Genomic DNA, 27,026 nt, shown 5'->3' with positions numbered 1-27,026 from the left:
AGATGTTATGCTTGATTTACTACTAATAATAAAGTATCACAAGTTTGCATGGTGACTTCCAGAGCGTTGTGAAAATCAGAGCTTCTGAAGTAAAAGTTGTAGTAAAGCATTATATAAGGATTGCTGCTTGAAAGAAATAGTTTTGTTCATGCAGCTGTGAAGCAAATGTCACTGTAATGCAAAGTTGCAGTTTCCTGTGTACAGAAATCACAAGACACTGCTGAGACATTGTCAAAATCATTGCATTTTATAATTATAAATAACTTAATGTTTTGCATAATCAGTACTCACGATACAGTTGGGTAATACAATGTTCATTCAAGTACATTTTCAGTGTTAAAGAAGTAGTAACAATATCTTAGCTTTATGAATGTGTGTGATTCGGTTACCCTTTGTTTTGTTTCGGTTTTGTACGTACTTTTTTATGCCTGCAGTGAAAGGCCTTTCCTCCCCTCTACAGACCCTCTGTCTACCACTTCTCTCAAAAGCATCGCTAAGGTTTTGAGTGGTGCAGAAAAGCATAGTCTGAGTTCAGTAAGAATTATCCACCGTTTAACTTTTAACTGGACACCCCCACACTGAATCTTGTGTGTTTGGGCAAGACACTTAATGTCACTCTTCCTCCAATCCCTCATTTGTAAAACTAGAAGAATATTACTTGTTTTCCCAGCAGGGGTTTTGAATGGACTAATTAGCTAAGGCTTACAAAGAGTTCAGAGAGTGGAATGAGGACTAAATTTATGCTCTGCATGAAGCTTTTCTTTTTTCTCGTTTAGCAGCTGAAACAAACTCAAAATGCTTTACTAGACTTGTCTTAAAATACATGCTTGATAAACGTGGACTTTCTGTTATGCCTATTTTCTGAGCTGCCGTTTGAATACAAAGGTCTAGAATAGTGTTAGCAGTAACCAGGAATAAACTTTAAAATTGAATAATGTTCCAGGTTGCAATTTTGCTACTTTCTGAAATCAGATACATTTGCATGTGAGTAATTTTGTGCTTCTGTTGGTTCACTTATTCAGCAGACTAGTAAATTTGCTAGTTCTGTGCTCTGGAAATCTGTAAATGAGCTTTCTTCATTCTAGAGTTACCGCCATTTATCTGAGAAGGTAATCTGAATATGCAGAGCTGTAGAATATATGCTTTACTTCCTCACTTTCTTAATTCTTGGCAGATATACTGATGTTCTCTCTGTATCTTTTTCAGTGCCTTCTCCTAGCTAATAGGCAGCCTGGTGCCAACTCTTCTCATCCTCATGTAGCTTTTACCCTAATTGTCTGTTTCCAGGAGAATTTCAAGATGTTTTGCAATTCTTTGTGAGTCTTCTGAACCCATCCCACTGTATGAAATCAGCTGTCATTTTTCACCTACAGTAATCAACACAGTCTTTCTTTCACCCCATTTCAGTTTCACACCTTGTTTTACCTTCCACAACATGGCTTCAGCACTCTTTCTGGCAAAATCTGTAATTCAGAATATATATCTGAATAACACTGCACACAAGTGGCACATGAATGTACAACTGTTGTCTTTTAGATGTGTTGTGTAATGACTCTTCACCCTTATCCTTTCCAATAACAGTATCTGAATTACCAAAAACTTAATAGCTTGGCATTTCTTCATTTTCTGCTGTGAATCCTCTTACTTACAACTTACCATTAGAGAGTACAGTGCTGAGAAGGTTTTCTTTAATTCTTTTTTATGAAGTAGATTTGACTAAATAACAGTGCTATTTCATGCTTACAACTTATTTCTTTTGAAGTACAAAACAGAGCTCTCTGTATTTTGTTAACTAATTTACAGCACCATAGTATCCCTATATGAGCTGCCTGCTATAATTTTCTTTCTATCTGGACGCCTGAGAAGTATCAGGTGTTTTTTTGTCTCATGGGTTCTTCTATGTTCCTTTTACAAGAGCTTGTTGAGAAGTCTTTCTGGGGGCACTGTTTCCTCAGAAGTTCTCAAGATTTGCACATTTAGGGACTGTTCACAGTAGGGTTGCAAAGATCACAGGGGTGTTTCAGAGAAAAGCCTGCCTGAACCACGTTGTTCTCAGGAAACCATCTTTCTTTTGATTAGATGGAAGTGCTAAACAAGAAAGGGCCCAAGTCACTTCTCTGAGGCTGGGCAAGATGAATTCTTACATGCTATTCACCATTGTAAAATCCACAATTTAACTGCCTTGACTCCTTTTTCAATTTCTGATGCGAAGGTTCCTCGGAATTTGATCTCCTCCAACCAAGGAACATCCCAAGACAATAGCAAAGTCAGCTGACAGGGATATATTTAGAATCCCACTACTTCCCATGACTTAGGAATGTTCTATGAATGAAAATTCAGAGCACAGAAACCCCTTATGCAGCACAACTCTATTGTGATTTGATACGCTTGCCACCCAGTCTCTCAGAGGATCAAAGTAGAGGCACTTTAAAGCATTCCCTGAAGCAGCCTCTGGGCACCTGGAAATACTCTACTGAGGAATTATGAGATTCAACAATTTGTTCTAGGATCAGGATTATACAGCTACTGCTAGAGAATTTTGAAGATGATTGGTCTGGGTTAAGGAAGATAAATTTGGGACATATGCCTGAAAATATCTTGTGGACATAGCCTTTATGAGCTTCTTCATGTGAGTGATAAAGAAATATCTTTAGGAGGAACTTTAAGACTAAAATGTTAATCATTTGAAATACTGTACAGGTTTCAAAAACATCAAGCATCCTCATCTCTAATCACACTCACTAAACATGTATGATACTTAGGTCACTGAAGGTCTTGATATTTGCAGATACAAATTTAAAACTAGCAGTCTAAACTAGGGTGACAAAGTCATTTTAACTTCATGATGATGCTTATGTTTTAAAAGAAGAGGCATGAAATTGGATTAACTTATGAACAAGAAGTTTATATCCATTGCTCTCATTGTACTTTAATAATATTGTGGTTTCCCTTCTGGCACTGTTGTCACCTGAGGAGGTATCGAAAGCATTTATTTAAAGTTTTAATTATATAAATCCTTTGGGATAAAATGGACAACTAAGAATTTGGTAACTGAGAATCTTCCCTGCCCATTTGTAATGTCATGCCCAAGTCCAAAAAGCACCTTTACTGGACAGGACCACTATAAAGGAAATACCTTTTGTAAACTGTCATGTTCTCATTTCTTTCTCCTTTTCCCTGTTTTTTAGAGAAACTGGCATTCTTGATACAAGTGTTGTGGTTGTTGTCCAGTATTAGGCCACTTTACAAAGATAACAGAGATAGTAGGACTGGCTAGCAAGATGCATCCAGTACATTATAAGCTATGTCAATTATGTCTGACCTGCCTCACTGTTGGTTTATCTGAATCCTTTTTCTCCCTTGCACTGATCGGAGCACTCAAGGCTTTAGTTATCGGTTACTAATTCTGTCTAAGTTGTTCCAGAGGCTGGGGTCTTTGGTAGACAAGCTTTGCCATTTTCTGCTGCAGAAGATTGAAGAGGCTCCTGCCTCCACTTCAAAAGTTGAAACTGCCATAGCAAAGATGAAGGGAAGTAGGAGTGTGCCTCTTCTCAGGTGCTATAGTTCACAGCCTGGTACATATACCGGCTTGTGTATTACCTGAAAATGATGGTGATTTATGTTTTTCATGCTAGGTCATGAACAGCAGTATCTGATAGATCAGTATGCTTGGACTTCTGTTGTTACTACCAGAAAAGCAGAAACATTAGGTAGAGGGTGAAAGGGGAGGCTTAAAATCTGTAACTTCCTAAAGCACCGCAATTAAATTAGAATAACACTATTTGCCAAAGGCCTTAGGCAAGAGTTAGGAAAGTTAATCTATACCTTGTCACCGACACAAAAAGGGAAGACATAAGTGAAGTCCCCTCACACTCCTGCTACTACACAGGAAAAGCTTGCAAGGCTGATTGTTGCATGTGCTGCCATTGAGGCAGGAAGTGTCCTATCTTCACCAAGAATTTTCATATGTGCACATTTTCTCTAATTACCACATTTTGTAGTGCACAATCTGCTCCAGCATTAAGGGCTTTCTTACCTGTAAGCAACTGATATTTGTTTTTAAAATAACTTCATTCTCAATTAAAATTGGAGAAAGAAACTTTTTGGTGTAATTCCTTTTAATGCAAGATATCATTTAAGTTGTAACATGTTACCACAATGATTTAACTACTTCACAAATAATTCCCTCTCAATCACTCAGTATGAAAGCTTTGCAGTTGTGGTAACAGTTAGTTTACTAAGTAGTGCTCTACACAGACAGCACTTTATAAACAAGTTCTTTATAGGACCAACATCTAAAAATGCACAGTAATGTTCCACTGCCTTTTTGTTATCTTGCTTATTTTTTAATTTAGTGTTTGCACTGAGAAGTGTATTATATAGTAATTTTGGGGGTTTTAATAACAAAGATAGTTTCTGCTGAACAAATAAAGTAAAAATAAATATATAGTTATGAAATTTGAGGAGGAAAAAAAGTATGGAGGGTTCAAACATCAGGAATTCTGATAAATAGGTTGATTGAAGAGATGTTACTTTAGGAGCCACAAATTCTAATGCTTCATTACAAGACATAAACATGTTCATTTCATGGAGAAACTCAAGTAACTACCATCTTAGTGTGAAATAAATTGTGTATTGATTAATCTATGATAGTGACAAAGCCAGACGAAGCCATGCCCCAGTATATACAGAGTAGTATTTGTATATTTTGAAAAAGTATCAATTCTTAGTAATGGCTCTGTAGGCAGAGATAATTGCTTTGTTTAGCTGTCAAGTCCAAGTTCTTTCTTCATTTTTTTAATATTAACTTTGATATTGTAGGTCGTTGGTCCTAATATTCTTTACGTTCAGGGTGCTAATGGATTCTTTACCCTATTTTTTATAGCCTAGTCTTAAAATGTAGGAAATCAGATTCTCAAATAAGGTAGTGATAGATACGCAGATGTAAGAGACAGGTTGATTCTTCTCATTACAGTGTTTGACTTCACACACCTTGTGACTACAGGCAAGATCATTGCTAACACTAATTATAAAGCCTTACTAATGTGCACTGATTGTGTGTTTATATCATCTGAGCACACGTATTTTTTATCTGGTAGAAAATATCACTGCAAACATACCAAAGAAAACTTTCTTTGGTTTCTCAGTCTTGGAGCATCTTAGCATTGATTAGGCATCTCAGAGGCAACAGGACACAGATTGTACCAGTGTGGAGGGGTTTTTCTGCTGTGCCTCTACAGAGCATGGGGCAGGCAAGTTAGCACATGCCCTGTGCTTCTCCACTAGCATAGGATCAGGAGTGCTCTTTTGAATCAGGTTTTCCAGTTGTCTCCATTTATTGCTCTTCTTTTCACAGCACTGAGTGGGCTCAAAGTACAGGACTTCTTGTTCGAAAATAAACCAGAAGACACCTTCCCACTGTGAGAATTCAGTTCAGAGGCTCAAACTAGGGTGTGTCTGAAATGGAGAGTCTCTGAAAGCTGTACAGTGTGAACATCAGGTGCTCAGCATCAGCTGTTTCACTCTGCAAATCATTACTGTTTGTGTGCATTGTGTGGCAATATTGATATAGCACCTGTGTCCTTGTGCCTCTCCAGCTGTCCAGACTAATAACCTCGCTATGTGTGCCATGCTTCTGTCCCTGCTGCCCTTGTTTCAGCCTGCATGACCACCTTTATTCTGGGCCGATAAAGGCATCTGGTCATTTGCTGGGTATGAGACAGGCAGGCACCCAGCCCTGGAGCTCAGAAGTGGTCCTGAGTCTTCCTGTACAGTGCTGTTTTTCTTTCACCAGAAACAGGAGTCATTGAAGACTTCTACTGCATATAGACAGAAGATATACCAAATAAATTGCCCTCTTTTAATCTTCTATTTCAGTCATTCCTATACTTACTAGGACTTGTACATCCTACTCTGTGGGACGGAATGGACTGTCAAAAGCATTTCCTAGATTTTCTGCAAAATTTAATCAATTCTTTTACTGGAGGAATCACCTTAGCTGTCTCCCAAATGGTATTCATTCCCTTAGAAGAGATTTATGATTTTCATAAGAGCATGATTTTGAAGTTCTGCAGGAAAAGGAGCACATTTTGAATTGGCTATGACAGCTGCTGTGGGGATGATACTGAAGTTATTGCTGTTTTGTCAAATCAGTGTTTTAATTAGGCTATAATTCTTTAGAAAGTTCCATATTTAAATCTGTCACATTCTTTTTACTGACTGTATATCCTGAAACTTTTGTACTTCAGTTATTAGGCTACAACACTGAAAAACGTCCACATGTAGCATGAGAAAAGAGAGTGCTTTTAATTTATAGCAGCTTGTTGTGCTTCCTCTATTACTCCTGAATTATACATCATTTTCTATGACAGAATAAGTAAATCATGTAAAATTTTCTTATGTAGTATTTCAAATGGAAATTTCACTGCTTCCACTGTGGGAACCATAGAGTGGAGAATCCAAGACAGAAGTCCTGTAATAGTGATGTGCATGTATTGTTGACCACGTGTATAATTCCAGACACAGTATAACACTGCACGTTTCATGTTCACTGTAAAATGATAGAATTTACTGAAAATAAGAGAGAGATAAAACTCTCTCCACACTGTCACATTCACACCCTCCTCACAGCAGCACTGATAGTAGTCTGTCTCCTGTTGCAGTTTCTGGACTACTGCCTGTGTGCTCTGATGCTGCTCCTTTCCTGTCTGAGGCAGGTGTTCACTGCAACAGTGGCTGAAGCTTTTTAAGGAATCTCCAGTAACCACTGCTCCTCTTGCTCCCATTACTTTACCCCCATGGAGAGCTGGCAAAGTGGATGAGCACTATCATCTACTCCAGTGCTAAATCAGCTGAAGGATTTCTGTGATTCTCCACTACCAGTTTAAGCTAGGGTAGCTCACAGTACTAATGCATATTTGAAGTACCTATGCAGTCTTAACTTGTTAGCCCTCCTGAAGAGAAGGGGCTGTCAAACATAGGGACAATAGTTTTTTAGAACAGTTGCAGCTTATTTCAGAAAATAGGCTGTTAAATCACAAGGTTTTCCTAATATTTCTAGTTTTGAAACCATATATACTATATAAGCAGTAGGTTTACTGAAATAAGTGGGTTTTAGCATGATATAAGTAAGCATAGAGGGTTTGAGTCTGTGTTTTGAACACATTTTTGTCTTCTGACAAGATTCCACATTTCAAATAAGAAAGGTACCGTTTGTGGTTTGAAGGATAGCCACTTCAGCTATTCTCACAAAATTATTAAATACACTGATACACAGGCAGAATATCCTGTGTGTGTTTCAGGCTTTGCAGATAAGCAAAAGAGAGCAGAAGAGAAAAAAAAAAAAAGTAGGCGTTCTCCTTAAAAAACAAAGACAAAACTGGTTCCTGACTTTTTGTCTAAAGCAATACTTCTCCAGTTATAGGACAAGAAAAGTGCAGCTGTCTTCTGTGTAAATTTATAGGGTGAAAGCCTGGATAATGTTAGTTGAACTTCAGTCATTAGCTTGTGTAGGGCAAAGTTTCCAACCATTGCTAAATACTTTGTCTCCACCCATCTTTTCATGGAGAGAGAAGTTTGGAGGCTTACTAGAAGAATATAATTCTCACTGTTCTCATTTTAAAGTTAAATGTCTGGTTTCTATTGGTTCTTCTGCTCAGCACATCTATAGCTCTTTTCTCTTACTGCTCAGGCAATTAATTACGTGTCAGAACACCCTAAGGAGGTAGGTATTCCTGTTTCATTCTACCACTGAGGAAGCCATACCACAAAATGTTAAACAATTATCCAAGGTGCACTGAGCAAGCAAGAAGTAGAGCTACTAATCACAGTTCCTAAATTCCACTTACACTCCATCTGTCTTTGGTGTGCTCTCTCCAAATATATGCAGTATAATGACCTTGCAAAGAAGAGATTTTTTTTTCTCGTAGGAACAAAAACTATTTTATTCTGAACTGAAAGCAGTTTCTATGTTTTTAATACCACTGAAAGCTAATAAATAAAATTATACCATTATCTAAATTGCTGTTATATACTTCTTAAGTATCTAAACAGAATACCTCTTTCTATCTCTTCTGGCCACCTGTCCCAAAATAATTGACCAAAGATTAATAAAATTGTGCCAAAAAATTGTGGGCAATATTCAGATGTTAAATAAGTTACCAGGAAGAAGTGATCAGGTCTTTAGTATTATAAACAATGAATATAAGATTATTAGGAAACAACATATTCATATGCAAATCACATGCTGTTAATATATATATTTCATTTTAAAGCACCTGTTCATATGATCTGTGCTTAATTACTTGCAGTGTTGCCCTCTTTGCTAAAGTTTTACCCAATTCTGGAAAATTCTATGACAAGGATGCAGAATGCAGACTGAAGAGTAGAAAAAAAAGTGCTCTGAATATGTGCTTTTCTCGACTCTTGTACTAGAAGACATTTTCTATATGATGATATCCACTGCTTGGGGAAGGATAGATGGACCACTCTAAATTTTCCTGTGCTTTCAGTACTACATAGGTAAAGTAGTAAGACAAACAAGTTCATACACTTCCACAGCTGTTAAAATTACACCATTTAGTGACCCCACATTCAAAGGAATTTTGCTGGTTAAAAACTGAGACCTTTTTTTCCTTTTGACTCTCCAGTAAGAAAAAACTCTTAACTTAAATCTTGTATTTAAACAGTAAATCGGAGATACTGAGTCTACTAGGAACTGATTAAACAATAATCTTTAAAGATAGTCTCAGCTAATAAATCAATAATGTCCATAAAAGATACTGGAAGCATTTATATAATTCAGTGAACACAGTAACTAAGAGTCAATCTGAATTTTAAAAAGTAGTGCAAAAATGCTAACATATAATTTCAATCAATCATAAACCAAGGGTGCTGATTGCCTGTGATAATAGCAATTACTTTATGTATCCTAAAGGTGAGCTTCAAATATCAATTTGCAGGGAGCATACAGCAAATTGAAAGAAGTATCCAGGGTAATTAAAGAGGCTATGCCCATGACTTCACATTTCTTATCACGGTAGCCACCAAAAACTTTGCTGTGACACTCATTACTGCGCCTAAAATAATCCTCATGTCCAAGCATACTCAGATTCCTCAGCTATAAATCATCATTCTGCCGTAACTTACAACTTTAGTATCTGAAAGCAGAGCGTACAATAGTTCTTAGCTGAGAATGTCAACATCTGAGAAATGTTTTCAGTTGGCAATAGCACCAAATTCCTGGAAAAACTGGGCCCTCAACTGTCAGTTATTAAGCTGCCTGTGTGGATTCCTTTTCAGTCACTGGGGACTTTCAGAAGTGAAAAGGAAAGGGGGTAAAATGGTAGTACTGGATGGTGGGCTGGATATCACTGAAGGAGCAGGGAGGTTGGAGTCCACAGGACTTCTTTACACAGGAGTCAGAAGGAGGGAAATGAATCTGCCTTAAACCACAATGATTGCCCTGCACACCTCTTCAGCTCCTGGACGTGCTGATTCATAGACTCACTAGTGGTTCTCCCACTTACTTTTCTCTCTCCAAGGCTATAGCTCTTACCTGCTGTTCACCTGAAATTCCTCTCAGTTTCCACTTCATTAAAATTTCATTTTACTAAGCTAGAAATGTTCAGGCTCTCTTTCTTTTCCATTTTGGCACAATGTCTCAGAGAAATCCCTGATTCCACTGTTTTTATATGTTCTGAAACACAAAGCAAATCAGCCTGGGAGTCAAAAAGGCTGAAGAGCCTTTTGAGCCTTCTGCCACCTGAAGAGCTACCCAAATATCCGTGTGACTACTGAGGTAGTCTATATGGCTTCAGTTTTTTATGACTATTCCTAAAGATAGATCCCTTTGTCAGGAGCCCCCCTAGATGCTGAAAGAAAATGGTTATCATGGAGTACTGGAACAGAGATATGAAAGAGCAACTTTGCACATCAAGTAAACTAGCATGCAGATAGATTGTTCTTCATCAAAAATCCATGTAAGTAAACCTACTAATAATCTGATTTCTTTTTTTAGTGTAGCTGCATCTTGTAATTTTTTGGCATTGTGTGATTCAGAGATTTCATAGTGTTGCTCCATGTCATCTTGCTTTCTCCATGATAAATATATAATCCTTTACTACAGTATGAGTGGTAGAGGCCAGTGTTTTCCCAGTAAAATTGTAATTCCAAAACTTTCGTCTGTGTTTTGTCTATGGATTTGTATTTTGATGGTGGTATTACCAGATATAAATAAGATGCTACCATCATCCTTCTTTGTTAAAGTTTGAAATCAATCCAATAGGTCCACCATGTTGCTGGAAAAAGAGCACAAGAGACTTGTACCACAAATTATATTTCCATTGTAGTTCTGTACCAGAAACTGTTACAGCCACAGCAGCCATTTACTTTATGAATAGTCAAGGAAAAACAGCTTCTTCCAATGGGTAACATAAAGTCATTTCCTACTATATGGGTATTGCCAGAAAGACTGTACATTTCACCTTTGTATGAAGGTGTTTCGGTCCAGAGGTGGGGTAGGGGACTCAAATGGAACGAGAAATTGGTTTGTCTTTGTGTTGTACATTTAATGAGTATTTTTACTACTTTAGTCACTTTCATTTATATAAATAAAGCTTCTCCTTTTTTATCTAAATCTTACTTATCCCCAGGGCCTCTCTGCAAATGCAGTGACACTTCAGGAAAGGGTAATTGAACCTGAAGCACTTTTACAGCAAAATGCCATTTTTAAAGGGTGTAATGAAACATACTGCAGAGGCACGTTTTTTAAATTTACTGTATGGAAACTGATTGCCTGTAGGAACAAGTAACCTGAGGATTTAGGACTGTATCATATTGGCTGTCACTTCTTTAACCCTCTAGGCAATAGCTTTTCACTGTAGACTTCGGTTTCTTGTGGCTGTAAAATCCCTGATATTCAACAAGAGAACATCCTGAGCACCTTAAAGACAAAGAAAATAAATGGAGTGCACAAAAAAAAATCACAACAGGAATGTTTCTTGTTCCATAGCAAGATCAGCAGGTACCAAATCTTCTCCAGAGATGTCCACTACAAATATATGTTAGCCTGAGCCTCTGTTCAGCTCTGCAGCTCTCCCCAAGTGATCCCCTCACACACCAGGGCAACAAGATAAGGAAATGTAGTTGCAGAGAAGACATCTTGCAGAGAAGAAATAACTTTCAGAATTTTAACAGGCTTTTTATGTTTTATATTTTCATTTTTCTGTTTTCATTGAGCATTATCTTTTCATAAAAGCAGTCTTTGACGGTCATTGTAACCGTTCAGGATTTTATTCTAGAGTCAGATAATTATTTTTTTACTGGCCACAGAAGTCAGCAGTGATTAGCAAAAACAAGATATCAACAACAAAATTATGCCCATTAAAAACCAACAGGCTCATTAGCTAAAATGTTTCCATTTCATCAAGCTTCTTTTCTGTTACTTCTGCTCACTCCTGGAGTCTTTGGAATATAGGTTATTTTTTTTTGCAGTTGTAGATCTGTAGTAACATTAGATACGCCAATTAGTGAAGTAAAAAATTGATGGGTATTCGGATTTTTTTAAGGGGGCCACTATGATTCTTTTCCCGCTAAATGAAAGTGCATATATATTGAATTCCATTTCTTCAGGGAGAGCTTTTAAAAGTCTTTAAATGTTATTTAAGAAATTAAAATAGCAGCAGCAACTTTTCAATTTCAAAGGTGAATGGCCAGAAATAATAATTCTTTCTTAACATAAACAATGTTTTTATTCGTTTTTAAAATTAAGTTTGGACAATAAGGAGGTCAGTATGTATATAATACTTTATTTACACTAGAAGAGTAGCCGGTACATTACCGATGTCTGACTATCATAAACCAAAACTGGAAAGAAATCTGCATTACAAAACATTAAACACTCACTGACAGCTCTGATGTGAGTGAAAGGGCAAATTTACCCTTTGGTTTTGGGAAATATAGTTGATTTCTGTAAAGGAGCAGCTGAAATGAAGAAATTAGTGGGCCAATAACACCTGTACCCAGAGGAGCAAATGAAAATTATCAGAAGATAAGAGGAAGGAAATAAGCATCCTCTCCAACCTGCATTTGATCCCATTCACAGTTCAACATGATGCCAACATGTGATAATACTGTATGTGCCTACAGAGCTTTTCTATACTAAATATCAGTAGCATTGTAATTTTCCACCCATACAACGTTTAAAAAGAGTTCAGTTTCCCTACCATGCCAGGAGACTGCATTCTCCTTTACCCAGGCAGACTTCCTGACCTGCCACAGAAAAGAATTCATTCCCATGTGGGTGGACAGTATGTGGTCCTTTCCATGTTGGATAAGATTCCAGTTTTGCAAAGTTTCTGCTAATAGAATGGGGGTTTTAACTTGCTTACTCACATACTTCCTGTGTTAGGGCTAAAAGTGTGATATGACTGACAGCAAAATATATTTTATTGTAAAGGTTTTGGAAGCAGTAAAACTGAAAAGGTAGTATTGGCACACCATTCCATACATGTAGCTAATATGTCACCATATTGCTCCAAAATTCATTTGACACTTGGACTATTAAAAGAACTTCCCGATAAAAAGAAATCCAAACAAGTTTTTCTGTGCTTGTATCAATGATATCACTATTGTGTATTTGGAATTCTATACTATTACTAATAGACACATTAATCAAGATGCAGAAGAGAAATAAAAACTTCTGTACGTATTAGTTTCACTGGGGAGTTTTGTCATTTGAAGTTCATCCTAACCAAATGATATGAAGAAGCTATGTAAGGAGAAACTAGTGAAAACTGAACTTCAGTAAGTTATCTATAGCAAATGAGACCAAAGAAATCAAAACATGGACTTTTTACTGAACTCTTGTTCTGCTCTAAAAGGCATATCTATGAAGCCTTTCCTTGAGAGGAAAATGTTACTGTCACTCTAAAAACTTGTTTTAATAAAAGAAAATCTTTGACCTGTCTTAATAGAGATTAACATTTTTTTTCAGTTCCCTTTTACATTTAATGCAATCATTCCATTAATCAAGTAGCTGGCAATCTATAGAAATGTAGTTTAGCCTTCATTGAAATGTGTGAATAATACAGTTTTAATTTTTAGTATTTTCATATGCTAGCCTATGTATTTTATTCTGCATAGAAGGTTCTATTCTCTTGTTTAGGTAATTCTGTTAAAAAAACTGAACACAATCTTTCAGTGCTTTGACTGAATTGGAACAGACACTATTTAAAAGTTAGGAATCTTGTTACTGCTTTCTGACAGTGACCTGACGCTTGAAAGCCCAATCTCTCCTTCTAGTAGTGGGAATGAAATACAAGAAAAAAAGAAAAATCAACTGAAGTTGGATTTACTCTACAGGTACATCAGGAATCAGAACTCAAGAACATCTCTGCTTGGCCTAACAGAAAATAAATTAGAAAGTTGCATGTAACATCAAAAATGTAGTAAAAATATGTTCTTGGCTCTGAGGAATGAATATTTTTGTCCCTGCTCACCATAGCTAATATGTCCCATACTGGCTTACAGCTTATCCCCTTATACCTGGCAGTTCAGCAGGTTTCACATTTATATTCTATATAGATGAATTTTATTGACCTTGCTGAACCAGGAGTACTCATTTCAATACTTTCTGGCTGAATGGAGTAGCAAAAGTCTAAACCAAGACCAGAGCAAGGAAAATGTCTTCTGAAATTCTGATTTATTCAACAGGTACTTACAAAATTTTTGCATGGATTGAAGCATAAAAATTATGTATCAAAAATTGGATACACATGGATTTTTAACTTTATGGGGGAAGAATTTAGGATGTTTCAAATTGCAGCAGTAGTTTGAGAGTGGACGTTTCAGGTTATTACTCTGCTGCCTACTTACAAAAGATATACTGTAGCCCCACTTCAGACTTAGGAAGAAGGATCTATTTTACTACAGTGATCAGTTTGCTTTGTTTTGATAGCAACAAGTATATGGTTTCGTCATCAATTTGTATATTCCTTTTCCCTGGTTTCAAGTCACTTTTCAATCTTTTAAACTCCTCTCTTCTATCTCTTGTTTTTTATGCACTTTAAAAACTATTCTTTTTTTGTCCTGGTATCAGAAGGCCTGTTCCTTACTTTTATGTTTTACGGACATTAGTATCCTAAGCATACATGTAATACAAACATGATGATCACTAATAAAATACAGTAATACAGAAAATAACTAACATTTGCCACACTGGTTTCTAAATAATTTCTATATTTCATTACAAAGGCATGGAATATCGTATAACTTTAGGGGTATGTAGAAATTTTGAAACTTCCTTGTGAAGTTGCATTCTGTGACTATTGTTAACACAAGTAATATTGCACTGTGATGTGATGTAAGCTAGATGATTTCTGCATTTCAGTTTTAATCACTGTGTAATCAGTTGAGGTCAGTGGAAGACAAGACCAGATATCATTTGAGAATACACTGGTTTAGGTGAGAGTTCAAGTCTGGGGTTCAACCACTGGACCACAATTATAGGTAGTTTCCTGTTTGATGCTTTGGAATATTTAACTTCCAGAAATACCTTGTCTGTGGGGAGAGAGAAAAAAAAATCGTAGAAGTTTTGTAAAAACTGAACTAGCCTTCCCACGTGTATTACATTCACAAAATTCGAAAAAGCATTTGAAAGATAATACAAAGTAAAAACTATTCGGCAAAACTCTTTCACTTAGTGCAGTAACATCATTTATTCATATTGTTTTTCTAACATTTTTTTCTTCCTTTTGTTCTCAAATGGAAGTAAATATCAGATGTATTTCTATTATCTGTTTGTGATTCAGTTCCTCATCTTATGAATATACCAACTGCATAAAATGTTATTCACCTTGGTGCTTTAACTTAAATGCTTGAACCTCAAAACATCAAATAAATTCTCAGCTGGCAGCCCAGTGCAGTGATTTTTCCAGAGCTGACTTTACTGCCACCACAGTAGGTATTCATTCTCAGCTGAAAGTGAAGGAGTAAGCCTTTTTTCATCCTGAGATAGACAGGTTGCCTGTGTAGAGAAGTAGGTGGTTAGTTTTCTGTAAGTTTTTATGGCAGGATAAAGAAATGGATCATAGCACTATCCTCATTTTATTTTTCTGAAGCTTTCAGCCAAAACCCTAGAGAATTTTGTCAGGCATTAGCAGTGGCATCACTCTGTTCATTCAAGTTTAGATATTTACAAAACATGTTTTTTTTCTCTTCTGTTTTTAGCACAAGAAGAATGGGCTACAACCCGTTCCAGCCTAAAGGCGCCACCTCCAAGGTCAGCCAGAGGGGGTTACAGGGAACACCCCTATGGTAGATATTGAAGGTCCTCCTCATCTGTGACCTCATCTCAAAGACAATTAATAGCCTGTGGTCTCCACATAAACAGCAACAAGACAAGTAATAGTCCATTTCTTTTCTATCCTAGGGATTACTGCTCATTATTATCCTATGTACTACTTGTATTTCCTATAACATTGGAGTGACATTGACATTAGTATTATTTTATAACACGGACTTAAAAAAACAGTGACAGAAAACCTTTGGCAAGCATTGTCTATAAACCATTCAAAGATGATGTTCTGTTGGTTGTATTCATTGCTGTGTGTAACTTAAAAAGCATGACACTGTTACAGATCTTGAGTCTCTACATACTAGCTGAGTTTTTGTTTAGGGTTGCTGAAAGACTGTAATATGATTCTTTTTTTTCCCCTTTTTTTTTCTTTTGAACCAGACAATAATCAAGCTGTAGATAAGATGTTTTAACCTGTCTTCTTTAATATATGTTAGTTTAGATTAAGATGTTCAATATTAAGTTTGTAAATTTAATTTTAAATGCTGTTTTAATGGGGTTGAAAACAAGCAGCTACTGTATGTATGTAGCTAACTGAATTTGTTCAGTGTTTTAACCTGTATTTGTTAAAAAAGATCACATAAAGTTCCATGTGTAAGCTTCTCTAAATAGGAAACCATAATTTTGTCAAATATGTTTGCCATAATTTGTCAATAAAGCTGAAACCTTTTGTAACAAACTAAATTTGGAATTACTTGTTTTCTAGCTCTAAATGCCTGCTTTATTTCTTTTTCAAGAGATGCCTAAAATGTTTTTATATAAAAATTACAAAAATGAACCCAAGCCTGTTTTAAGATTTTTTGTGTAAGACTTTAAAAGTTGTATTAATAACTTCTGGTTGTTAAATAATTTAAAAGTTAACAAACTAAACTGTTACATGAATCATGGTTAGTATCCACTAATGTATAACATGTTAATGGAAAAAAATGCTTTAGAACAATAAATGGATTTTAAACTATCCTCTAAGCTTGATCTTGCTAAACACAAACTCTGATTGACTTGTTTGTATTAGCATGTCTCTCGTGAGAATGTAATGGAGTTTAAAGAGGTAAGATTACCACTTACCACTGTTAGACTGTCTAAATGCTAGTTCTTCAACCTTTGAGTTTCCCCGCACATTAAATATCCCATTCAACATGTAAGCATTGCATAGATTCACCTATTTGTTTTCACTCAGAAGAGTGCGTTGACTGCATTTTTCGTAGTATCTAGCAATTTGTCTTGATAAACAAATCATCAGTGTCACTGCCCAGTTGTTGGTACTCAACTTCAAAAACTTTATTTGTAATTTCCAGTGCTAAATATCACCGCCCTTGAAGGCAGTTTAGAGGGCTGATATTTCTTTTGAGACTATCAGACTTGATGGCTGATGATTATTAAGGAAATATGTCGCAGGACTCAAAGGATGACTAAACGTTAAACAGGTAACACTAATAGTAACTCTGTAATTTTGAGTATGCAACAGTAATGTTAAATATTCTCAGTTATTAATTTACTGATAGTTAAAAAAGTAAACCTACCAAAAGATAACAAATAGGTATATAGGCTATTAAAACAACTAATTAACATTAACTAGTGACAACAAAATTATTCTACAATATATAACCCTCAAGGTAATAAACAGAACTAAAATTAACAATAATAGTAATGCAACTCTTGCTAACAACAAATATATAACCTAAATTTTGATGAAGAAAAAAAAAAGAAACAACCAAACATAGAAGACTTGATGGTAGGGTTGCCAAAACTGTTATTCCTTTAAATACAGTCTTTTTGTTTACAGTGGCTTTTTGTCAATGTGATTGGTTTACTTTTTTGATGAGAATAAAGTAGAGGCCTATTGCTGTTCAGTTTGTGAACAAAATATCTTGCAGCTGGAGTTGCATGCTCTTTTTGAATAGTTTATAAAGCATATCTTTTGTTATCTGACATGTTAAAATTAATTTAGTAGGCTACATGATGGTTACATTGAGTTTATTCTGTCTCACTATTTCAGGGACTCACCCGCACTGGACAGCTAAGCAGCAGATCTGCTGAGAAGTAGTCAGGTAAGCTCTGCCACATCTCAGGGTTTTTTCCTGTTTCCTGTTTTATCTGTGAATTTGTTTTACTCACAAACAGAACTGTATGCAGCCAGGCTTTTGAAATAGGTTGCTCTTTCCCACAATATTTCTCTGCATAGGAGCACAGTGATTGAGGTATAATGGCAATCAAAACATTTACTTTTCTATGGTATGATAACCTGCATGTATTTAGATAAAAGAAGACTTCTCTGGCCTTTTAATGATAAATATAAGATGGTATACTAAATGTATGATACACTGCTCCTGCTAAGAACGAGAGCTGGTGATTCTTAAACACGTGTCTACATTTTGGAAACAAACTAGTCACATGACATAGACAAATACGATACTGGCTTACCTTTGCTTATGAGAATATTTATCATTTCTTTGTATAAAAAAAACGTTTTTAAAGAGACAGGAAGTTTGTTATTCTTTTGCATGGTAGGTTTTTCTTTTTTATGTTTGAGAGTGGCAAGGACATTAAAGGTGTTATTGTGCAGTGGCATGGATTGAGGCATAGTTTTCTGTATTTCTCTGTTAAATACATTTAAACATAAAGTTATATCTTGGATAACCTTCTTATATAGACTTCAGATTATATATTGATTGAAGACAAATATCATTGCTGGAAACATTAAAAAAAATTGGCCTCATATATGACTTCATCTGCTCACTCAGAAATGTCAACCTAATCACAATACAAAAAGTGTAAGTTCTCTTCCTCTCTCGTGATTGTTAAATTAGGTGAAAGTTAATCAACAAAACAGATGATGTTGCACACCAGATAAACAATTCCAGACACATTTATCGTGCCTGCATCTTTTCCATGATTGTGGTCTGGCTGATTTAATGTTTTCCAGCTCTCAGTGTATTCAATGGTCACTTACAAACCACAAGTTGGGTTTTATTATGTTATAAAGGGCTTAATTTTCCTCTCCAGAGGGTTGCCTCAAGACTTATAGACTATGTTGATTTATGTGCTACAACCACTCTACAGGGCCAAAGTGATATAACAGGGCATTAAGATTTGTCTGCATATTACAGACACATCAGTGATAGAGTGCACTGCTACAGTAAAAAGCTTCCTTCTACTCACCTTGTATATAGTTATACAAATGTGCTTCAGTCAGTATATGTTATATCTATACAGACCAGAAAAATACATTCCACTGTTATAAATACAGTTTCATGGTGGTATAACTGTGATTATAAATCATTATACATTATAGAGTTTAGTATATAAGTATTTCAGGAAATGCTCCTATGCCTTACTGAAAAAATCAATTGCCCAAAACTGAGCAGGTCGTACCTGCTGTAGTTGAGATCCAGGGCAAAGTACGTAAATTTGATTTCTCACTTGTGCATCAGATTTTTGTGTGAGGGTAACTAGTGTGAATTCTCTGAGAATGGTCTCCAGTAAATACAGCTTTACTGCAGAGTGTGTCCTTTAATGTTATTGTCTCAAAATCCACCTTAAAGCCATCATTTTTATAGATTAAAAAACAATCTGTATATATCAGTAAAATGATGCATTGTGAAATATACAATAATTATTTACAAAAAGTAGGTTAATAAGTCAGTGCAACCGTCAAGCAACTGTTTATGCAAACATTTGTTCTATTGATTTTCAGGAAATCAGTATGAAAATTACTCATCACTGCATGTGTGTGCTAACTACATATTTCACATCAGTTTCTGAAGAACTCTTGCAGTTAGTCAGCTATGTCTTAACAAAAAAGTACACCTCCTTAATCTGTGAAAGAGTAATGAGAGCCTGTTTATTCTACTTAACAGTTATCTTTAAATTTTCAATGAAAAGCTCAGCACATCCGTCAGTTCAGGTCAGTCATAATTCTGAGGTCCTGAAAACTAGTATAAAATATCAAAAGAATGAGTAAGAACAGTTTGATTCTTCAAGGAAAACGATGTTCAAACAATGCAGATTCCAAAACGTGTTTGCTATTAATAGAATCAAGGAGCCAGTTTTGAAACTGATGGTTTCTGGAGATGGGTTGTGCAACATTTGACAGCCCACGTTGTTGAAATGGTGATCAGATAGTGGAGTGGATGGCATAGCAACAGAATCTATAGCTTTATATGTCATACTGACAAAGCTTCACTTGCTGGAAATTTAGTGTGAGAGGAGGGGACACTTTTCTCTTTCCAGCTAGAAACAGAGTAGGAAGAAAGTGCCAAGGTGCTGAGAGTGTTGTCACCTGCTGGAGCAGCACCCCCAGAGCTGCACCACCACGGACAAGCTTCTGGAAAACAGATGAGGAAAAAATCATTACTTGTCTGTTTTGTCTAGAAGACTTGTTACATGTATTCAAGAGCCATTCTAACTATAAAAAGATAAATATCCCTAGAGTAGCAACCTTTATCAGAAAATGAACTATATAACTATTTCCTTCCTGTACAGTTTATCTTGCACTGTTTAAACAAGGTCTCAAATTTTCAAATGAGTAAATGAAGAACTGAGGAAGGTTCTGAGGAGGTTTGACCTCACCTTAAATGATATCAACAATGTTTTTCTGGCTCAATGAGGTCCTCAACCCCCATTCAGTATAACGGAGCCATAAAGTTGGAGATAATCACTGCATATGCCACATTCAGTCTATAACCCAGTAATAATTACTCCATTATACTTGAACATGTTCTGACTTCTAAACCAAGTAACACGGATGTTAGTGAAAGTGACCGAGTGCTTGTAAAAAGGACCAGTGTGTCTGTGGTAGCTCTAAAAGAACAGATGTGAAGACCTGGTCACTAAGCATGGCAGGCTGGAAGAGTCTGTGTCTCCCTATTGTTGGGGAGCTGCCAGACTACAGCCAGGACTGTGATAATGAACTAAGTATCTGGATTAAGCAACCAATGTACCATTACAATTGGGATCACTAATATATATGATATGAATCAGTTAAACACATAAGAATGTATCAGTTAAAAGGCTTAATGTTTTGTCATGATAGTATGAATTTACTTCAGAAAATAGCTCAAGAGCGCAAGAAGATTAAGTAGCTTGGGAAAAATGTTCCTACAGTCAGAATCAAAGAAGAGGTTGTAAATTAATCCTATTTGACAAGGAACTCACTTATCCCAATATTAGAACATATATATTTTTTTGGGTCAGGAGGACAGAGTTCATTTGTAGAGGCATTTTATCGAGGTAGGAATAAAAAAAGAATTTACTTAGAGATCATAAAGTTTGTACAAAAAAAAAAAAGATGGCTGTAATTAAAGATGTATCAAAAGAATGAAGATCACGTTTGTTGCTATTTCAAGTCACCTCTGTTGTCAACAAAGTAAAAAAGAACCCCAATTAGTAATTAAAATTACAGGAAAAAATGAAAAAATTGAATGCTAAACAGAAAACTAAGTCTAATGTTTTTTGCTTTCCATTAGAAACTTTCATGCACTCTGTGACCTCAATCAGTTATTAGAACCCAAGAGTTACCAAAAAAAAAAAGTATGATGTTATCCATTTTACTGTATTGGTCTGTGGAGCCAGAAGAGGCATGCAGGTAACTCTCTCGGACCAATTACAGCTTCAGAGATGATCACCATCTACCACTATGTTGTTAGCTAATTACATTTTTCTAGTTATTATTGCTCATTGGGACCTGACTGAAACCTTTGAAATCATTAAGCCCTTCCTTTTTCCTTCAGTTGATTTTGTTTCTGGTCCATAGGTTAGATGTTAACATTCATTTGGAGACATTAAGGAAAATGACTCCCACTGAAAGATTTGCTGGTCTGTGTGGTTAATAGACAAATAAGCTTTGCTCATGAATATCCTGGTATCTTTATGTGAAGACATGCTATATACAGTATTTATTTTCTGAAACAGTGGAATATAAAAACTGTGGCTCCCAGGAGTACGGGAAAGATTTTCTGTCCTTTTGCAATTTATGGTTGTCTAAGTAATTTATATTATAACTCAGGAGAACATTTTAAAATGGATAAAATACATCACTAAATCATGCTTATATGGAACAAAGTTTTTACTCTCAAACAGAAACAGTATCTGTCAATCTAAGCATTAGAAATGCAGATTTCTATATTTCTACTAGAAACATGTCACTAGAAACACTTTTCAAGGGCTGTGTTCAGTATTTACTGAAAGACATAAGTACCTCTTTTCCTAAAATAATTGAATTAATACTGAAATCTAGTATGCTTTACCAGAGAACAGCAAGATTCATTGAGAAAGCATTTTCAGGCTTTTATATTTCAAATCTGTAAATCAGAAGGAAGGTTTATTGGAGGAAGATCACACATGTGCTGTCACAGTGTAAGTCATCATTCACATATTAAAAGAAAAAAAGAAATAGAAAGAAAAAGCTGTGTAGTTGATTTTGTAGATCTTGCATATGCCCAAAGAATTTTTTTAGCATGCTGAATAAAAATGAGCAGAACTTTCTGGTATCTTTTAGCAACATTTGAGTGCATGAGTAGGATAGTAGAAGCACTTGAGTGCCCTGATAAGAGTAGAATTCATCCTGAAAGCAATGTTGCTTGTTTCTTTCTGTTGCTGCTGTACTCTTGATTTAATTGAGGTATAGTTTCTTATTATACAGTATTATTATAAAGTTTGACAGTGTCGTGGTTTAAACCAAGTCCCCCAACTCCCGGAGAGTTAGGAAGGAGAATCCAAAGAATGTAGCCCCCACGGATTGAGATAAGAACGGTTTAATAACTAAGGCATAACACAAAACCCCTACTGCCATTCACTACTACAAATAATAATGATACAGCAAACAGCAAGTGAAAAGAATACAACACCCCACCAGCCACCGACCCATAACTCACTCCACCCTGCCCGGCCGAGCACCATGTGCTCCCTCCTCCATTTTTCCTCCACAGCTCCACCCCCTCCAGCCTTCTCTTTCCCAGTATGCATCCTGGGCATCACGTGCTATGGTATGGAATACCTCATTGACTAGCCTGGGTCAGGTGTCCTGTCTCTCCTTCCTCCCGGACTCCCCTCCCACCTGGCTGGAAAAAAAAAACCTTGAACAAAAAACACCCTCAAAACATGCTCAAACCATGACATTATCCACCCCTTATTCCATACCATTCACGTCATGCCCAGATCCCACATTTTCAATACACCATCACTCTTAAGTCCACCCCTCGATCATGAGACATCTCTAAGTTGCATCTCTGGACTGATAGCCTGAAGTATCTGGGCCCACCAAAATCATTCACCGTCCCCTTCAGCAGTTCTACAGCTTGCTGCTGGGGACTCCATACAGCTGCCTTCCACCTCCAATGCTTCCAAAGCACTGGAGGGGCCCAGTGGATCAGATACCCGGCTATACTGTCCCACATGCCCTGCCACTCATGACTGTCCAGCCTTGGGGACAGTCCCCTGGTGCTCCTATGTACTTGTCTAACCTTAGACAAGACCCAAACCTGACTCTGCTTAACTTTTGGGATCAGACAAAATGGCCGTGGGTAGAACACACTCTGTGTGTGTGCCAACATGCCGAAAACCATCACAATCAGCAGGCAGGTCCCAAGGGCACCCAAAAGCCATTCAAAACCATCAGAACTCTCAAATGATGCTGCTGCACTTGTCACTGGGGCTGATGTAGCTGCCGTGCTTGCCAGCTCTCCCACTATCAGCTTCTCTTCTCCCAAGTCTGGATCTTCCTTCTCTGCCTTGCTGGGAAATGCTGCGTGGTCTCCTGTATCCTGCTGGGGCTCGGCGGGTGACTTCTGGGGAATTTTCTCGGCCGCTGCCGGGTTCGGAACGGCGGCAGGACTCGGTTCCTCCTCTGCCTGGTCCTGCCGCTCAGCTACCGCCCTGCTCCGCTCCTCCCCCGCCTGCTCCCGCTGCTCTGCCACAGCCGTTTGGCTCCCCGTGCCGCTCTCCCTGGCAGCCTCAGCTGCCGGCAGCTCCCGGGGCCGCTCCTTCCTGGCTTCACGCAGCTCCACACAGACGACGACGAGGATAAGGACAAGGACGGCGAAGAGCAGCAGGACGGCCTGGTACAAGTCCAAGTCCACGGCCACGTCCATCCCCCCCTGCTGCCGGAGCCCCACCGTATTACAAGCCTCCGACACAAAGTACAGTGAAACAAAAGCTTTAGCCCAAGCCTCAAACACGTCCAATCCATACACCAAGTACCCGGTAAAATCCCGAAACAGCGAGATCCAGAGAAAAACCTCTAAGAGCCAATAAATCAGCATTGTGACAAGAGACCATAAATCCGCTCAGATCTGTTCTTATCTCAAACCCTCGGGCCCCACGTTGGGCGCCAAAAATGTCGTGGTTTAAACCAAGTCCCCCCAACTCCCGGAGAGTTAGGAAGGAGAATCCAAAGAATGTAGCCCCCACGGATTGAGATAAGAACGGTTTAATAACTAAGGCATAACACAAAACCCCTACTGCCATTCACTACTACAAATAATAATGATACAGCAAACAGCAAGTGAAAAGAATACAACACCCCACCAGCCACCGACCCATAACTCACTCCACCCTGCCCGGCCGAGCACCATGTGCTCCCTCCTCCATTTTTCCTCCACAGCTCCACCCCCTCCAGCCTTCTCTTTCCCAGTATGCATCCTGGGCATCACGTGCTATGGTATGGAATACCTCATTGACTAGCCTGGGTCAGGTGTCCTGTCTCTCCTTCCTCCCGGACTCCCCTCCCACCTGGCTGGAAAAAAAAAACCTTGAACAAAAAACACCCTCAAAACATGCTCAAACCATGACAGACAGTACCTTCTTATATCTTATGTCTGGCATTGTTCTTGCCATGCTGGATGCATTAGCTGATGATGGATGGGTTCCTCACAGGAATACAGAGAATACTTTTGTTGTATGCCCTTGCGCTACAGGACCTTCACACTGTGTTACCACTAACAAGTCAGAGGTGCAAACTGCTGAGTTGCTCATTTATGACTTCTTAGCATTCTGTGTTGGTTGGGGTTTTTTTCTTTGCTTCTGCACAGTAAACAGAACAAAATGTACAGATATTTTGTACTATGATTTACTGTATTCACTTATGACTCCATGTTTGTTGCTCAGCTAATAACTCATTATATTTGTTCTTGAACTTTGTAACAATCCTGTGCAAATACTGGGAAAAATCAATGGAAAGGTCTTGCTTCTCCCCCCCCCCCCCTTCTTTTTTTTTCACCTCTTTTCCCAGAAGAGCATAATTGTTCATATACCTGATTTAGCTAAAAAGACAATGAAGGACACTTTTATTCAAATAAAATGCTGCTATTCTCTGCTAATACAGGACTTCAGCTTAGTATTCACAGAGTATTTAAATGTGATAGGGTTCTTCTCATTCTGTGTGGTATTTGAGCATTATATAGCTTTTTAATATCTCTGTTAGAATCATGATGTAAAGATATAAACAAGAGACAGGAATGCTCTATTGCATTGGATTTCAATTAACCAAAGTAGCTTTTTGGTGGAGAATTCAGTCCTGCAGATCTACTCAGATTTCATTCACTAAAAATCCATGCTGACATCAAAGAACGAAAACGAAATATAAAATTCAGAATTTGATCTGCAGTCATTTTTATAATTTCATTAACTTCAAACAAAACACATGTCTATTCAGGACTGTATTGTGTAATTCCAGACAATGTTCTGACTATGGGCAGCATGCAATAACCTTGACTTTGGAAGAGAACTTCAGTTATGGTACTATCAAAACTAATTTTGCCATGTGCAAGAAAAATACTTAGTGGAAGGGACTTGCTTGGGACTGTCACTCACTCTAAATCTCAACTTGGCACCCAAGTTCATCCATTTATGGTACTCACCACTTTGTTTCCGTGGACTGAGGACTAATAACTTCCTGAAGGAGCAACAGTACTTTTCTTTACATAGTCTTTAATGACAGCATTACTCATCTTGTTTGCAGATCTAAGGCAAAAATGGGCTGCCCATTAGACTATGAAGGCCTGTGGGATAGGTGTTTCAGGGAATCTATTGCTTATTTAAAAGAAAGATAGCTATCTGTTGTTCTAAGACCAAGAATACTGTGTAGGTCTTAAAAAGCTTGAATAGCATCTACAGAACTTAAAAAAAGTTCCTGCAGAGAGCTCAAAATGCTTATGGAAGGAAGCAGGTATTTTAATCTCTTTGTAATGGAGAATTAGAAAAACAGTGTAGCTGGAATGATTTGGGAAAGGTCACTCAGCAGGTCAAAGAGATGTAATAAGGTGCAATTAGCAAAGCAGGAGGCAACAGTAAGAATTTGCATCAGAAAATGAAACACAGGATGTATTCAGACCTGTAATTCATCTTGAGAACTGAGCTCTCATCCATGGTGCAGGTATACTATCCTCACTTGAATTCTGCTAGACTTTCTAGGCAACTGGGTGAAGCAACTACACTAACATGGTCATGTAGTGAGCATACGTACACATACAAAACTTACATTGAAAAAGCCTGTTATTATTTTCTTTTCCATATGTATTATAGCTGTATTTTCCTGTAGCTACATCGCCTGTTGCCATTGTAAGTTTCTTATGCTGTATATCTTTGATGAATAAGAAATACATCTCTGAACACTGATAAGGGCTGGAGACTGCTGGTAATACCCGATGTCTTTACCATAGTGCTGAGTACAATAGGACTGGATCCTAAAGTCCTAAATATTTTTAAACTTTACAGTGCTGACAGTTCTAGAAATTACAGAAGTTCTATTTTAGACCATCTTATTGATAATTCCAGACTTACAGTTGTTTGGGTTTTTTCTACTTTGGAGTCTACTTAGCCAGACTAATGGAAATAAGACACCAGGCTTTGTAATACATATTCAACCAAAAATAACTGTAAGAATATAGTTAAGCATTTAGAAAATGGGTTTCCATTTTTAATATTAAATAAGTTTTATACCATGTTCTTCATCTGGACTTAATTTGATGACTCATACTCCTTCACAGCTCTCTCAGAAAAAATACAAAACTCCAAAAATAAGCTATACAACTTCCACCTGTCATGCTTCCATTTCTCTTTCATTTTGTTAATATACTATTGGGAGGGCTGGTGATACTGTCTACCATTACAATCACCAGTGCTTTCTATAAATGCAGCTGTGTCCACCTCTAATTAATTATTCTGTGATGGGAATCTGCTCAGTCCATGGATTTAGGCCAAAATGCCAAACAGTTCAGAAAAAAATGCAATATTTTTTGTCATTTACAAAAATAAGAAAATTTCCTCTTATATCAGCAAATATTCCTGAAAGTATACAGAAGAATATGTGTCACAGTACACTCTAGTGCTGGTTTCCTATGCATGAGAATGTAAGAACTGCCTTCCTTTGTCAGACCATGAATCTGTTCTGATCAGTGTCTTTTTTCAGTCAGATGCAGAAATAGATGCTTGGGGTGCATGGTGGAGAGGTCAGAAGAAATACATAAAGAAAGTAAAAGCTATATCTATCTATATTAGTAAATTAAACAACACCAGAATGATCTATATCAGACTTGTTTTCCCAGTGCCGGTTACCTCCACTGTCTTGCCTAATGTACGAAATAGACAGCTGTGGTAATGTGCAATTGTAGTCCAGGGACAATTCCCATAAGGGTCCCAGAAATTAGGTTTTGATGCTTTCATGAAAATCTGTTTG

The 27,026-nt window shown here is 37.2% G+C and overlaps 1 protein-coding gene across 1 annotated transcript in view; it reads left to right on the top strand.

Moving 5' to 3' along the window:
- KHDRBS2 (KH RNA binding domain containing, signal transduction associated 2) overlaps positions 1-16,034 on the top strand; it is a 328,648-nt gene extending 312,614 nt beyond the window's left edge. The window contains exon 9 of the mRNA XM_005153183.3: positions 15,229-16,034. Coding sequence (XP_005153240.2) covers positions 15,229-15,326 — 98 coding nt within the window. The 3' untranslated portion in view covers positions 15,327-16,034. The remainder of the gene's footprint in view (positions 1-15,228) is intronic.
- Positions 16,035-27,026: the final 10,992 nt, after the last annotated feature.

This window comes from Melopsittacus undulatus, chromosome 3 (genome assembly GCF_012275295.1).
Source record: "Melopsittacus undulatus isolate bMelUnd1 chromosome 3, bMelUnd1.mat.Z, whole genome shotgun sequence".
Lineage (NCBI taxonomy): Eukaryota > Metazoa > Chordata > Aves > Psittaciformes > Psittaculidae > Melopsittacus > Melopsittacus undulatus.
The sequence above is the reverse complement of the archived record's forward strand: the minus strand, read 5'-3'. Positions and strand labels throughout refer to the sequence as shown.